The 13,410-nt window shown below is 33.4% G+C and overlaps 1 protein-coding gene and 1 non-coding gene across 2 annotated transcripts; one reads left to right on the forward strand and one right to left on the reverse strand.

Moving 5' to 3' along the window:
• Positions 1–7,638: 7,638 nt before the first annotated feature.
• Positions 7,639–7,719, reverse strand: TRNAL-CAG. The gene has a single exon. It is a non-coding gene; the product is annotated as a tRNA-Leu (tRNA).
• A 3,347-nt stretch (positions 7,720–11,066) lies between these two features.
• LOC116137714 lies at positions 11,067–11,736 on the forward strand. Its single transcript, XM_031423400.1, has one exon. It carries the CDS (start codon positions 11,212–11,214, stop codon positions 11,641–11,643), a length of 432 nt encoding a protein of 143 aa, XP_031279260.1. The 5' UTR covers positions 11,067–11,211; the 3' UTR covers positions 11,644–11,736.
• Positions 11,737–13,410: the final 1,674 nt, after the last annotated feature.

The raw sequence follows: 13,410 nt of genomic DNA on the forward strand, positions 1-13,410 counted from the left end.
AATTATAAACCCAGATGGAGTTTGGTTAATTTTGGTGAGAACTCAATAGAACTTTATCTTTTTAGTCAGCACTTCATGATCATATTAATTATTACATAAAGGATTAATTGATAAACAAGTTAATTAATTAATTAAGTTGATGAAAAATGGTATTCACGTGTGGAATTATGTTAGGTGGAGAGACCAGGGATGTGATCTTCCTGGGATGTAAACAAAGAGGGTTAATGAATAATCATGATTACTGAGTTTGATTAATGAATTACTTGAATAAAAAGCAGTTTGGATATAGATGTGATTGTATAAAGGTTAGGTCTTTATTTGCCAAGTCTTTTTTAATTTGTTTAGTACATAGAAAACAGTCAGCGGGAAGTTGTTTTTCTTATGCCAGAATTAGTCTACAGGGAGAACCATTTCCACTTGATCAACTTTTTAAGTGGGAGACTTGTTGCTCAAATTCTCCCACTATAGAAAGTTACCTAGACCATGTTCCATTTAAAATCAAATCGCAATTTTTTATTGTCGAAAATCTTTGTTAAATCCCAGGGCTCAACCTTGAACAGACGATTGAAACTACCAAGCTGAAGTACAGTAGAGGTAGAGAAAATTTCCAGTGGAGAAGTAAAATGAGTGAAGATAAAAGAAAAATCGACAGTAAAAACACTCAACTAGCTAGGCTGAGACTCTACTGAGATTAAATACACCAACACCAAGAGCCCTAGTCCTAAACAATGGATACTAAGGAGTGTGCGTATCGACCCGTGCAATACTATATTTAGTTAACCACTATTGAGTGACCTAATGATAAAAGAATAAAAAAATATTTAAATTTATATGTTCTCTCAAGTTTAAGTCCTTACGGCTGCTAATAGGGGTGACCATTGAAGCTTGTATCCAATTGATAGTTTCAAGGTCCCGAATGATGAGTCGAGGTATGCGTAAGCTAGCCTAAACACTTTGATGATAAAAAAATAAAATAAAAAAATGCAGCGCCGGGTTTAGTTATTGCTAAGTGGTTAACAAAATTGTTGATGTTTTTAAGCCCATTGATTTAGATATAAGTTGGAGAAGGAAATTAAAGGTCGGAGTTGTTTCTGGGTCCCTTATGTTGCCTTAGCATTTTGATAATGGGGGCATTGAGTATCTGAGGTCGTGTATCATATATCTGGAAGAAAGGGATAAGCATTAATTATATATAATATACTACAGTAAGGTTTGATTCATGTGCCCAACCCATCACTCAATTACCATTCATATTTCTACTTTCGCTCTCATGAACAATAATCTATACGTCAATTAAGTTCTGTTTCAACTCCATTATTCGTCATCAGCTAGCTGCTATAAATTCAAAACTTCCAGCACCACTCATTTTGGTACTGTTGCTCCTTCTACTATTATATCCATCTAAACTCCTCCGTAGTCGCCCCAGATTACTAATCATTCAAAAATCCTGAAAAAAAAAAAACAATTGAGGATCAGAAGAAAGGTTTCCATCAGCAGTTCTACTTCAACAAATTAAAGGGCAGACTTTGTTTGACATATATATTAAAAGGGCCTGAACAAAAAGTGTTGAAAACGTTGAAAAACTGTATTAATAGAATAACTATAGGTTGGCGGACGCGGTGGCTTGGAGACGTAAACGATTTTTTATTCATCATTATAAAGGTTGAATATGAATTTGAAAATCTGGGCAAATATGTTGCCATATGTATCTTTTTATGTTATCTTGTATTCCTTTTTGTTTGTTTGTCTATGAAGAAGCACACAGGAATGAATTAGGTTAAGACGCAACTTTAGTTTCCAAGAGGCTCATATTTTTACCTTTTTTTTTTTCTTATCAAAATCTTGAGGTTTATAATAATACGATGATCTGAGTGATCCCAATGCGAAGAGAAGAGTGATTCAATGACTGGCATGTTAACAGTTTTTGGTTGCAGCACAATTAAACACAAACTAGGTAAATAAGTTCTATCATTTTAATCCAAAATTCCTAACGCCGCACATTCCCTCTAATGCCCTATAAATAATAATATAAATAAAGTTAAAAGTACAAGAAGAAAAGAAAATGGCTAGTTGCTTAAGTGCTTGGGAGTAGGGACGGGCGGGACCCTTGTTTTATTTTTTATATTACTCTTTAAAAGGTCCGGCAACTCTATGTCTATCGCGTATGTGTTTTAAAACCTAGTCCGGCTGGATTAATTGAACTGGTTCAATTGGACATGAGGCCTTCATCGGGCAGGTTATAAATTTTATTATTTATGGCAAACCCTCAAAATTAGGATGACAATCGGCGAACAATTGATAGTTGAGATGTTTGGGGTTTTGAAGAGGAAAGACTGGTGAGTCGAAAGGTGGTGATAGAGATGATTTCCAATGAGTGAAACGACTGGGAAATGCAAAACTACATCGATGGCAATAGCGTGGGCTGTTGCCAACGATTGACGAGGCAAACAAGGATGGGGTGAGATGAGTTTTGATCAGGAGGTTAAGGAGAGAGTTTTCGTGATGATGGGGTTTGTTATAGACGTTGAAAACAGGCTCTATTTGGCATGGGTTGTCAATGTTGGTGGTGTAATTTGGGGTGTTTTTATGGGATTTCAAACCTGTAGGAACTTATATAATTTTTAGGAGTGTTTTTACTATATTTCAAACCTTTTCATATGCTGACGTCACCGATTTGACCCGCTAGTAAACTGGTTCAACCGGTTAACCTGAGACCTAGGCACTTTGTTGGGTTTTACCCTAGGCCAGCTTTTAAAACCTGTATATATAATAAGATGAACAAATATTAGCTTTTTATAAAGTATTACTCATGCAAAATATATCTAACATTCATGTAATTGGTAAATTAATATGCTTTTAAAATGTTTTATAGACGAGTTCTTTATGGGCTGAGCAATAAAATCCTTGTTAAATTCCTAACGCTATGATGACCGAAATGAAACTAACAAGCTAATTATCGAATATATATAGATTAGATTAATATACATCAATTATAATTAACTTTGAATTCTGTTGAACACATATAAATATAATCAATAATATTATTCTTATTAAAACTTATCCCAAATGATGTGTTATCAGTAATCACTTTAGACCACCCATATTATTTTTATTGAACTATATACTAACCATATTTATTAATGAAAATACATATACATTGACCCATTAATCAATATAGGCTATGAGATTGATAGGAACATCTACCCACCCTGATATCTAGCACATTTTTTGTGAACTAGAAATACGAAACAAATCGAAACATTAGGTTTATAAACTTTCATGAAACTAACTAGGAATGTTTGAGGGTCTTACGATTTACTTAAAATTATTGTATACTTGGAATTTCCAGATACAGACTTCCCAATTTTTGGTAAGTTACAAATCACTGAACAAAGTAATATATTTAACACATTTCAGTGTATCAAACCTGTGGAACAAACATTATGAGTCTTTTTGGAAGTATTCAAGGATGCATGGGCAACTCTTATCATCCAGGCATTCATATCATATGGACAATTGAGCTAAACATGAATAAATATATATGGGGTATGTTTGATGCGGATTATTAGTATTTGAGTTTATTATAATAGATTATAATTAGTCGAGGTAAACACAAGTTAATCAAGAAAACTCAATCACCAAGAAAATCTGGTTGGTTTACCTAGAAGTTTTGTGTTCGAGTCTCATAAAATGGACACCAAAAACATTTATGACTTAACTGACCCATTGAGTTTATAGGGTGTTCAATAGACCCCGAAGATTAGTTAAGATACACGCAAACTAACCTAAATACTCTAGTTATCAATAAGGTTTATTAATAAGGTTTTCATACATATAAAATAAAATCAAGTTAACTCAAAAGTTGAATTTTTACAGGTAAACTAAAGTAATTTTGAGATTTCAAAAACTCCTTTAACGTATTGATAAATCCAGCCTTAGGTATTCATCTTAATTGTTGGGTCTCCTGACCCATTAAATCAAATTGTTTATTGAAAATTGGAAACTGGAAATGGTTAGGCATGTTAAGTGGGTCCTAATTATCTTATGTACATATATATTTTGTTAATGTGAAAAGGGTCCAAAGTGACACATTCATCAACTTATTTCAGAAGTTTTGTTGACAAAGGGACAATTATTTAGCAAGGGAACATATCTCTTTGGTGCAAATTCAGAGACCCACTCAATTACAAATCCACCATGACAAGTTAAAAACTCCCTCTTCCCAAATCTTCATTATATTAGAACCTGCACAAATCCTCCGTCCTCTTCTTTCTAGTGGAGCCCCAACGGTTTCCGTTAATCACGCCCACCGTTCTAGTTGTCACATTATACATCGTCAACAAAAAAGATTCACTTTACAAAATTTGGGTCCTTTTAATTTTTTTTATTTTATTAAATAACCAGGATGTTCGAGCCAGTTTGCATGCATCTCAACTAATTCTTAAAACCTATTGAACATCCTACAAGTCCAATGTTCCAAAGTAAGCCATTTTTTTAATGATTAAGGTGTCCAGGCTAGTTTGTGCATACCTCAACTAATCTCTAGGACCCATTAAACATCATACAAGTCCTATATTCTAAGGTAAGCCACAAATATGACGGGTGACCCTAAGGTGGTTCTAACCCAAAAAGTTAATGAAGAGAACAAATCTTCTTAACCGTTAAGCCAATTCCTTGAGGTTGGTCCTTTTACTTAAATAGACATTTTGGGTGAAATGCTTGTGTAAACTCAAATATAAACTCGTGCAAACCTAAACCCAAAACAAAAAATATATACAGTATTAGGTTGGACCGAAATCAACCCATGAATAACTAGGTTATAATTGAGGGTATTGTTGACATTTTAAATATATTGTAACAATAAACAGTTGAGACAAACAATTTTTTTCTTTAATTTTTGGAATATTGGCTCCGTTTGTTTAGTTTTTTAGAGTAGTATTCTATTCTGAATAGCATTTAATCAAATAAGATAAGATTCTGAGGTAACATTTTCTGAAAACATTTAGATTATTTTTTAAACTCCTACATTTGTTAATTTAGTTAAACACCTTCTATAATAAAAGTTTATAAATTAACAAAAACACCCTCACTTACCCAATAATTGCTGGCAGTCAGTCACCACCGCCAGACGATGGTCGAAAGTCATCGGAATGACACACGACCGGTTAGATCTGGCTAGTCGTGCGTCGTTACAGCGGCGACGATGGCTACTAGCAAGTGATAGTGGCTTGGGTGAGTGGGGGTGTTTCTGTTAATTTTAAAACTTTTATTGAGAAAGGTAATTATTAACTTTTTGAATTGAATAGAATATGATTGAATTTTGAAAAATATTAAAACAAACGCATTTTTCATTTTTTAGGATATGACAGTGAAATAGGATAAAGGAAAAATAACCTGCATTTTTATAATTTTGTTTGTATTTTTTACTATATGAGGTGTTTAAGGAAAAACATCAACAATTCAAAGCAGTAATACCTTAAATAGATACTTCCAAGTTTTCCTTTAAACAAACAATGGAAAACCCTTTAAAAATTGAAACTCAGAACAGTTTGGCATAAAGAAGAAAATGGGTGTAATCTGGTTGAGGAAATGATTGCCATATATTTAAGAAATCGCCATAACATAAACAATTAAGTAGCAGTAAAGAATATTTGAAAGCACAAAGAATCTTCCCCTGAATGATGCAAAGCCCATTAATGTCATTTTAACTTCCCCCATAAATCCCTCCTCTCTATAAATTCATCTCTCTGTCACCCTCATTTCATTGCAGCATTTCTTCTACTTACCATACTTTCTTCCATTGTTGAAGAAAGAGAGTATTATATACATAGAAATGAGAACGGCAAATACAACTTCACCCATCACTGTTTGGAAGTCTCCAATTCCTTACCTTTTTGGGAGCTTGGGTTTCGTGTTGATTCTGATTGCAACGGCGTTGGTTTTGTTGGCTTGCTCTTACAGAAAGAGGTATGATTCTGGTGATGATCATGACCAGGAAAATCCACCTTCATTGGGATTGAAAACGCTTGATCCTGAGCCAAAGATCGTCGTCATCATGGCTGGCCAACAAAAACCCACCTACCTCGCCACACCCGCCATTTCTTCAAACAATTGTTGCTGTGATCAACAGGTGTAAAACCGATTCAAGAACAAGGCCAACCCAGTTTTTGTGTGTGTGTGTGTGTGTGTTTTCCTTTCCTTTTCATCTTTTGTGACTTTTCTTGTTTAGAGTTCGCGGGAAAATATGTAAATTGATGAGCATTAGAGGATATTCATTTATGTGTTTGGAGAAATTTTGTTGTTCTTCCTAATTCTCTGGGAAATCAGAATTAATTTCTTAGTAGCTTATCAGTGCATAAAGCTGTTTATCGCTTCACGTATATTTCTCTTCTGACTCCTCCAAATATGGATTAATTTAGCTGGTCTCCATTGATACTCAATCAGATTTAGGGCAGCTGCTGATAATTCTCTATTTTCCAAGTCATTTCGTTATCATTCTCTAAACAGTAACTACAGTGCCGTTCTGCTGCTGAAAACTGTCTGATTATGATGATAAATTCATTCACTTTATTACAAAGCAAATTATTGTAAGGGATTTTCTCTTGTAGTGGTAGCTTCTCTAAGATTTAGGGCCTCATATCATGAGCTGCGCCGCTCAAATAACCACCCGTCAATCACCCTTATTCGAATGATAAAAGAGTTTAAATGAATATACTTGTGCATGAACTGGTGCGATCATATCCATACTAATGCATATATCCTATCAGAACTCAAAAGTTAAACGTGTTCAGACAAGAGAAGTATTGAAATGGCTGACCTCCTGCGATTTTATTTTTTTTTCCTCATGGGAAATACTCGTCTTGGACCCCTCACTCAATAAAGAAAAAAAAAGTACATAGCCTTAGAATTGTAATCAGAGTGTTAATTCTCTACTATACTATTTTGTGGGTTCATAGCCAACAACAGTTTGAGCATGATTTAAAAACAGAGCATCTAGCTAGGCATATGCATATATACCTTCTTTTTTCATGCTTTTCTGCTGTAATTTCAGCCATATATATGCATATCTTATATCAACGAAGATAATAAAAAGTTGTTTTTTTGACTTTGCTTAGTGGATGCGGCGGCCTGGATATGCAAAGAAGCCATGATGGCTTTAGTTGAATATATAGCATTGGAGAAAAAGAAAAAAAAGGAAGGAATTGAGTACTGTTAATAATGGGATACAAATGTTTGATTAAAATTAACTGTAGAAATGGGATATATACTAAGGATATTCCAGGTCATATCTGTCTCAAAACATAAACACTACAGTTGAAGCCAGCAGCTACTCCTAGCTTTTGCCTTTTGCAGAAAATTAATGTACAAGACACTAAGAATGAACCAAGTTCATTAGTGAACTTGCATGAAAAAGATCGCCATTACATCAGTTTCAATAGTGTTTTTATATATAATTTAATGTTTAATCTGGGAAAGAAAAAAGGTGATTAATGTGATCTTTCCAGAAGGTGGATGAGTCATTTCTGCAATAGTTTTTTCTTGTGAAATCTGGAGATGGGATTCTCCTTATAAATAAATAAATAAATAAATAGACCTTTCGTTGCCCAGAACCAGAAGAGGTGTAGCAAAAGTTTTAAATGTCAAGAATGGGATTCGAACCCATGCCCTTTCGGACCAGTACCTGAAACTGGCGCCTTAGACCAACTCGGCCATCTTGACAAATTGTGTACGCTATGGCTTTAGAATTTACACAATAAAAAACAGTTGGGTGAGACAGAAAGACTTAATAGCTTTTGATCTAATCGGTCAATGTTATAGCCTTTCAAACAGTAAGAAATACCTTTCTCGAATTAACAGTCACTAATCAAATCTTAACTATGTAACAATATTTTCTCCATAGGGACAAGTGAGTTATCCGTTTTTCTCTTACATATATGAATTAAATATTTGTTATGTCCTTACACGGGTTAACATTTAATAGAAATTTAGAATCAAGAGAATTTATCCTAATAGATTAAACAATAAAATCTGGTTAATACTATACCCAAACCTAGGGGGTAACTGCAAGTATCGCATTTCATATTTCGCGGTCTTTCAAGGGTTTAGAATAATAATCCCTCCCACTTTTGACTTGATTGCAAAAGCAATGAAGTTATTATAATTTAAGTGCAGAAAATATGATTAGAAAACAGAAGATATGATGATCTTGATGAATATCTACAAATCACACAAATCAAATGGAATCAAAGTTGAAAGGTTGGCATTCATAAATCATAAACTAATAATATTAGTGTCAATAGGAATAACTTCAACATGGTTACATGTCTCATTGATTTTTAATCACATTTCACTTGGGAAATCGAAATTTGATATTTTTATGTATATAAAATTGTGAAATTAAAACAAAATACTCAATAAATAAGGATAAATGATATGAAATGAAAGAACGATTTTGTATTAATTCACATAAGAAATGGTGAGTGAATCGATTGAAAAATACAAAAATCAGTCAACCAAAACAACGACATGTTGTTGGCGATTGGCGGACCGAACGGGGCAGAGGTGAGATGGATTTTGGTCAAGAGGCTAGTGAGAATGTTTTCGCGGTGATGGGGAGTGTTGTCATCACTAGAAACAAACCGTATTTTGCTTGGGTTGTCGACGCCTACGATGGGGTTTGGGGTGTTTTTGCAAGATTTCAAATCTATAGAGACTTATAGTAATTTTTAAGGGTATTTTTGTTGTATTTCAAACCTTTAGACACTAGTTTGACCTGTCGGTCAAACCAGTTCAACCGATCAACCAAAGAGCCGACCACTTTACTGGGTTTCACCTCGAACTGGTTATTAAAACTAGTGTGTTCAAAATTGGTTAACCAATTTTGTGAACTGAATCGGTTTTTAGGTTCAGGAATTTTCTTGAATTGAAACTGAACTGATTTTTCGGTTAACCAAAAAAACCGGTTTTAATTTAATATTTTATATATTTTATAATTTAATATTTTTATAATAAACCGGTTAGTAAAACCAATTTCAGTTAACTAGTTTCCGTATTCTCCCAAACTGGTAACCAAACCGAAAATTTTGATTTTTATTTTCTTTGAATAGAAACCAAACCGATTTTTCGGATAACTAAAAATTCGGTTCGGTTTCTGCCTTTTTTTTTTTTTTTTTTTTTTAAACGCCTCTAATTAAAACATTGCTTTAATTACTCTAATATAATAACCAAGTGAGATGAGTCACCAACTTTGGGGCGGTGGACTTAACAACCCAACCAGTAGGCCCAATGTACAAAGACTTTCTTTTCTCTTGTCCATTACTATATTCAAAGTAGGGACTAACCCCTGGCCCAAATGAAATTCATTTTCAAAAGTTATACCCACTTTTACTTCAAATTTACTATAATTCTACGAGCCCTGTTTCTGATTGATACTATTTTGCATTGTTTACAATCATTTTGACATAATCCCTTTTCATTCATCATCTTAAATGCATATCAACCTTCTTCCTGGAAGTCGGCAGATGATACAAAATTTACATCTTTCAATGCAAAAAACAAGTGCTTTAAATAAAGTTTCCAAATAACAAAACAATCTTCAACGAAAAGTTCAATCAATCATATCCGTAGTATGTACAACCAAAAAAAAACTATGAGATGTGTTTATATTACGCGTATTACCTGACAACTCATGATTGATTTTGTCGACGAGAAGGTAAGTCAAGATGCAATCTTTCGAAGATGTAAAAGGAAATCCAAAAAAAGGGATTGAAGTTATAACTTCGTGAGAAGAGATTTTAAGTGGGGAACAACCGGAATCTGCATTAGATTATAAGAGGCAGTAAAGCCTCAGACAACCTATTCTCTTCTTTTTATTATTTTAATTTACTTGTAGTCAAAAAGTAGTAATTAAATCAGTGGAGTGAAAAAAATTTATGGAAATGGGGCCGAGAAAATATAATATTTTCTATACTAAACATGAAAAATGTGAATTCTCCATATGGGAAAAGAAGGAGAAAAGAAACCACTACATAAAACTGCCAGCCAGCTGCCTATTCTCATTCATTTACTTTTTGCTGGTTTTGTTGCTGTTCATGTGATTCTCCAAAATAATTATTAAGTGTTACTTTTTTAATATATATATGTTGAGATTAACCGAAAGAAAAATGAATTAAAAAAAATATTTAAACCGGTTGACACTTTTTTTTTTTTAGCTTGGTTTTAAAATCAATTATCTGATATTATTGTTCATACTAAAATAAGAATGAATGTAAAAATTTACGACTTTTGATAATAGTGATAAAAAATTGTATATATGCTGAGATTAACCAAAAGGAAAATGAATAAAAAAAATACTTAAACGAGTTGATAATGTTTTTAACGTGGTTTCAGAATCAACTATCTGATATCGTTGTTTAGACTAAGACAAGAATGAATGTCAAAGTTTACGACTTTTGATAGTGACAAAAAATTGAATAATTGCATTTGTGTTTTCTTTATAACATTTTTCCCCCATTTTAAGTTTTTAACCATTTGTGTGATTTTTCTATTCTTATTAATCCCAGTGACAAGAAGACAGTAGACAACTTTCTTGGGGAGAAAGAGGAGAAGACAACAAATAATGACAGAACAAAGTATATGAAGATATCTGGCAGGCTCATTTTAAAACATCCTGACCTGGAACTCCATCTCCCACTTGGCTAATTATGTGCACCTTTTTTAGTTAGTGTCCAAAAATGATTGTGCTGGTTTACCACCATGTTTGTGAAATGGGTTCATCTGTTTATCTGCAATCAGAGAGCTGGCTATAGCTTTCTGTTAGGATGGTTAGGTTATGTCCATTAGGTATGACAGAAGTAAAGGGGATCATTTTCAGATATTCATTTACTTTAGTTGAAGGAAAATATATTAGTTATACACAATAAGCTGTCTTTTTCCAGGGCCATTTTTTTATTAGGAAATTGATTGTCAATAGAGTAATGTAAAGAATGCAAAACTAAAGTTGATTCTAGTCATTTATAAATAGGGGTTTTATACAGTTTAACTTTGTTTTGTTATCTCACAAAATAGGTCTACCTACCTCCCTTCCTCTCCCTGCTCTTTCCAAGAAGAAAGATGCTCTCTCTTTCTGCTCTTCAATGATCTTTATCTATCAGAAATAAGGGTATAATTCTCTATTCTTCCATCAAAAATCTCTTACGTTTAGCTCAAGTAATGGATTCTTCCAAGAACCATTTCAGCACAGAAGGATGTAGCAGCAGTGAATCCGGGTGGACAATGTACATTGACTCCCCCATGCAAGAAGATGATGTTGACTGCAATAACGATGATGACGATGACGACCACCATTATCGCAATAGTAACAAATACACTAGCGTTAATGATGATCGAGAAGATAATAAGGAAGAGAGTGATGATTCAATGGCTTCTGATGCTTCTTCTGGTCCAAGTCATCATCAATATAAACGTGCAAATGGTGAAGGTCAAGGTATTCGCAGCAATATACCGAGTACTTCTAAACAAGGTAAGGTTGATCAGTTTAGAAAGTTTTTCTCATTCAAGAAATCAAATGAAAAAGAGAAAAAGAGTGGTGAAACCAGTACCAAATATAAACATAGAAATGATCCTCCCAAAAAGTACAAGTAGTACGAATTTTGATTTGTGCAACTCTGTAAAATTCTAAGCGTAGAGATGAGGCAAGTAGATGTAATTTCTCTTATATCTCTTTTTAAAGAATGGAATGATAAACATAAATTTCATATTGCATTTTTGTGATTTCAGAATCCCAATATGCATAGTTTCACACAGGAATTATCTGTCCTTGTGATCAATCATACCTTGGATTAATCTCTCAGTCTGCAATTCAATTTTTTTTTTTTTTTTTTTTTTTTAATCAAACTGATGTTAAGAAATAAAAAAGGAAAAATTTCTCCAGATCTTGGAAATTTGCTCAAGCCATTCAAGTAGCTAACATAGAAACCAGAAAGATAATAATCATATTCGTTTATCACAATGAGAATGCAATTGTGAGCATGTGTTGCCATGTGTTTGAGTGTGGTAAGCTATGAACCAGCAGTTTTTGATGGGCTGGAAAGAAGAATGATGAGCATTGAAAGACAAAATAAGTGGCGAATTCTGGTGGAGGTGGAGCGGGGGTTAAGGAAGAAAAATGATTGCAAAACATGTTACAAGAAAATAATCCAAAACAAAAAAACCATTGTTTTATAGATAAAGAAAACAAATTAAAACACTCCTTACTGAGAAAAAGAAAGAAGTGGATGAGGATATATAATTTTGTGCAAAAATGAATGAATGTACATGTATGTGTCAGCAAAGAATGAACAGAATGTATTGTGCTGGAAAGAAGAAAGATGAAGATAGAAAGACAAATGCCAACAAACACATAATGTGCATAACTATACACTAAAATTGGCTGCATGTACAACTCTCTGTTGTGCAAAGATGGGCGGTAAGAGCAAACAGCTAGACTCCTCATCAAAATATGGGCTGTACACTCAGCTCAAATAAAATATTATACCCAGATATACACATATGCTACAAATTCCCTGTAAGTCATATACAGAATATTCCGCTCATGCTAAAAACAAAAAGGCAAGAAGAAAAAAAGGGAGTTTGCATGTGTTATAGAAGACAGATAACAACAGAAATAAAAAAGAAATATCATAGCTTCATTAAGTTATCTTCTTCATGCTGATCTTTTGTAACTGATGTTTCATTAAAGCCCCCATAACATTAAAAGCAAACTGTAACAAGTAAAGCTGTTAAGTCATCAGAGTTATAATTACAATATTCATGGTGACCTTATTCTGCAGCTCTTAACTGCTTCCTAACCATGTACCAAATGTGTAAATATAAGATTAATGTTCATTATTTGGTAATGAAGATACAAAGGGACCACTTGGAAAAATGAGAACTACATTCAAGTCAATAAAGAAGATGAACTTACCAAGTTTTGTCAAACATTTATGCAAATTGCAATTTGTTTACATATTTTTTTGTCCATTGTCTATAAAAAATCCATGCTATACCCACCAGGAGATACTCCCACCATATGGTACTGCGAATATGACTTACAGTTGTCTGAAGAGGAAAAAAAAAAAAATTCTTAATTTCAAGTTTCATAACATAGGAATGATATTAGTAGAAGAGGAAAAGTATGTTTCTTTGAACCACCACTGCGAATATGACTTACAGTTGTCTGAAGAGGAAAAAAAAATAAAAAGAATTCTTAATTTCAAGTTTCATAACATAGGAATGATATTAGTAGAAGAGGGAAAGTATGTTTCTTTGAACCACACGGGGTGGTTGAGCAGTCAACAAGACTCTAGGTATAATTTCAAAAAGTCATAAGTTCGTTCACCTAGCTTACTAATAGGAGTGACCACTGAGAGA

Source organism: Pistacia vera, unplaced genomic scaffold, assembly GCF_008641045.1.
Source record: "Pistacia vera cultivar Batoury unplaced genomic scaffold, PisVer_v2 Contig333, whole genome shotgun sequence".
In the NCBI taxonomy this organism is placed as follows: Eukaryota; Viridiplantae; Streptophyta; class Magnoliopsida; order Sapindales; family Anacardiaceae; genus Pistacia; species Pistacia vera.

Excerpts from the sequence above, each read along its gene's own strand:
- LOC116137714 (XM_031423400.1), top strand. The coding sequence starts at position 11,212 with ATGGATTCTTCCAAGAACCATTTCAGCACAGAAGGATGTAGCAGCAGT.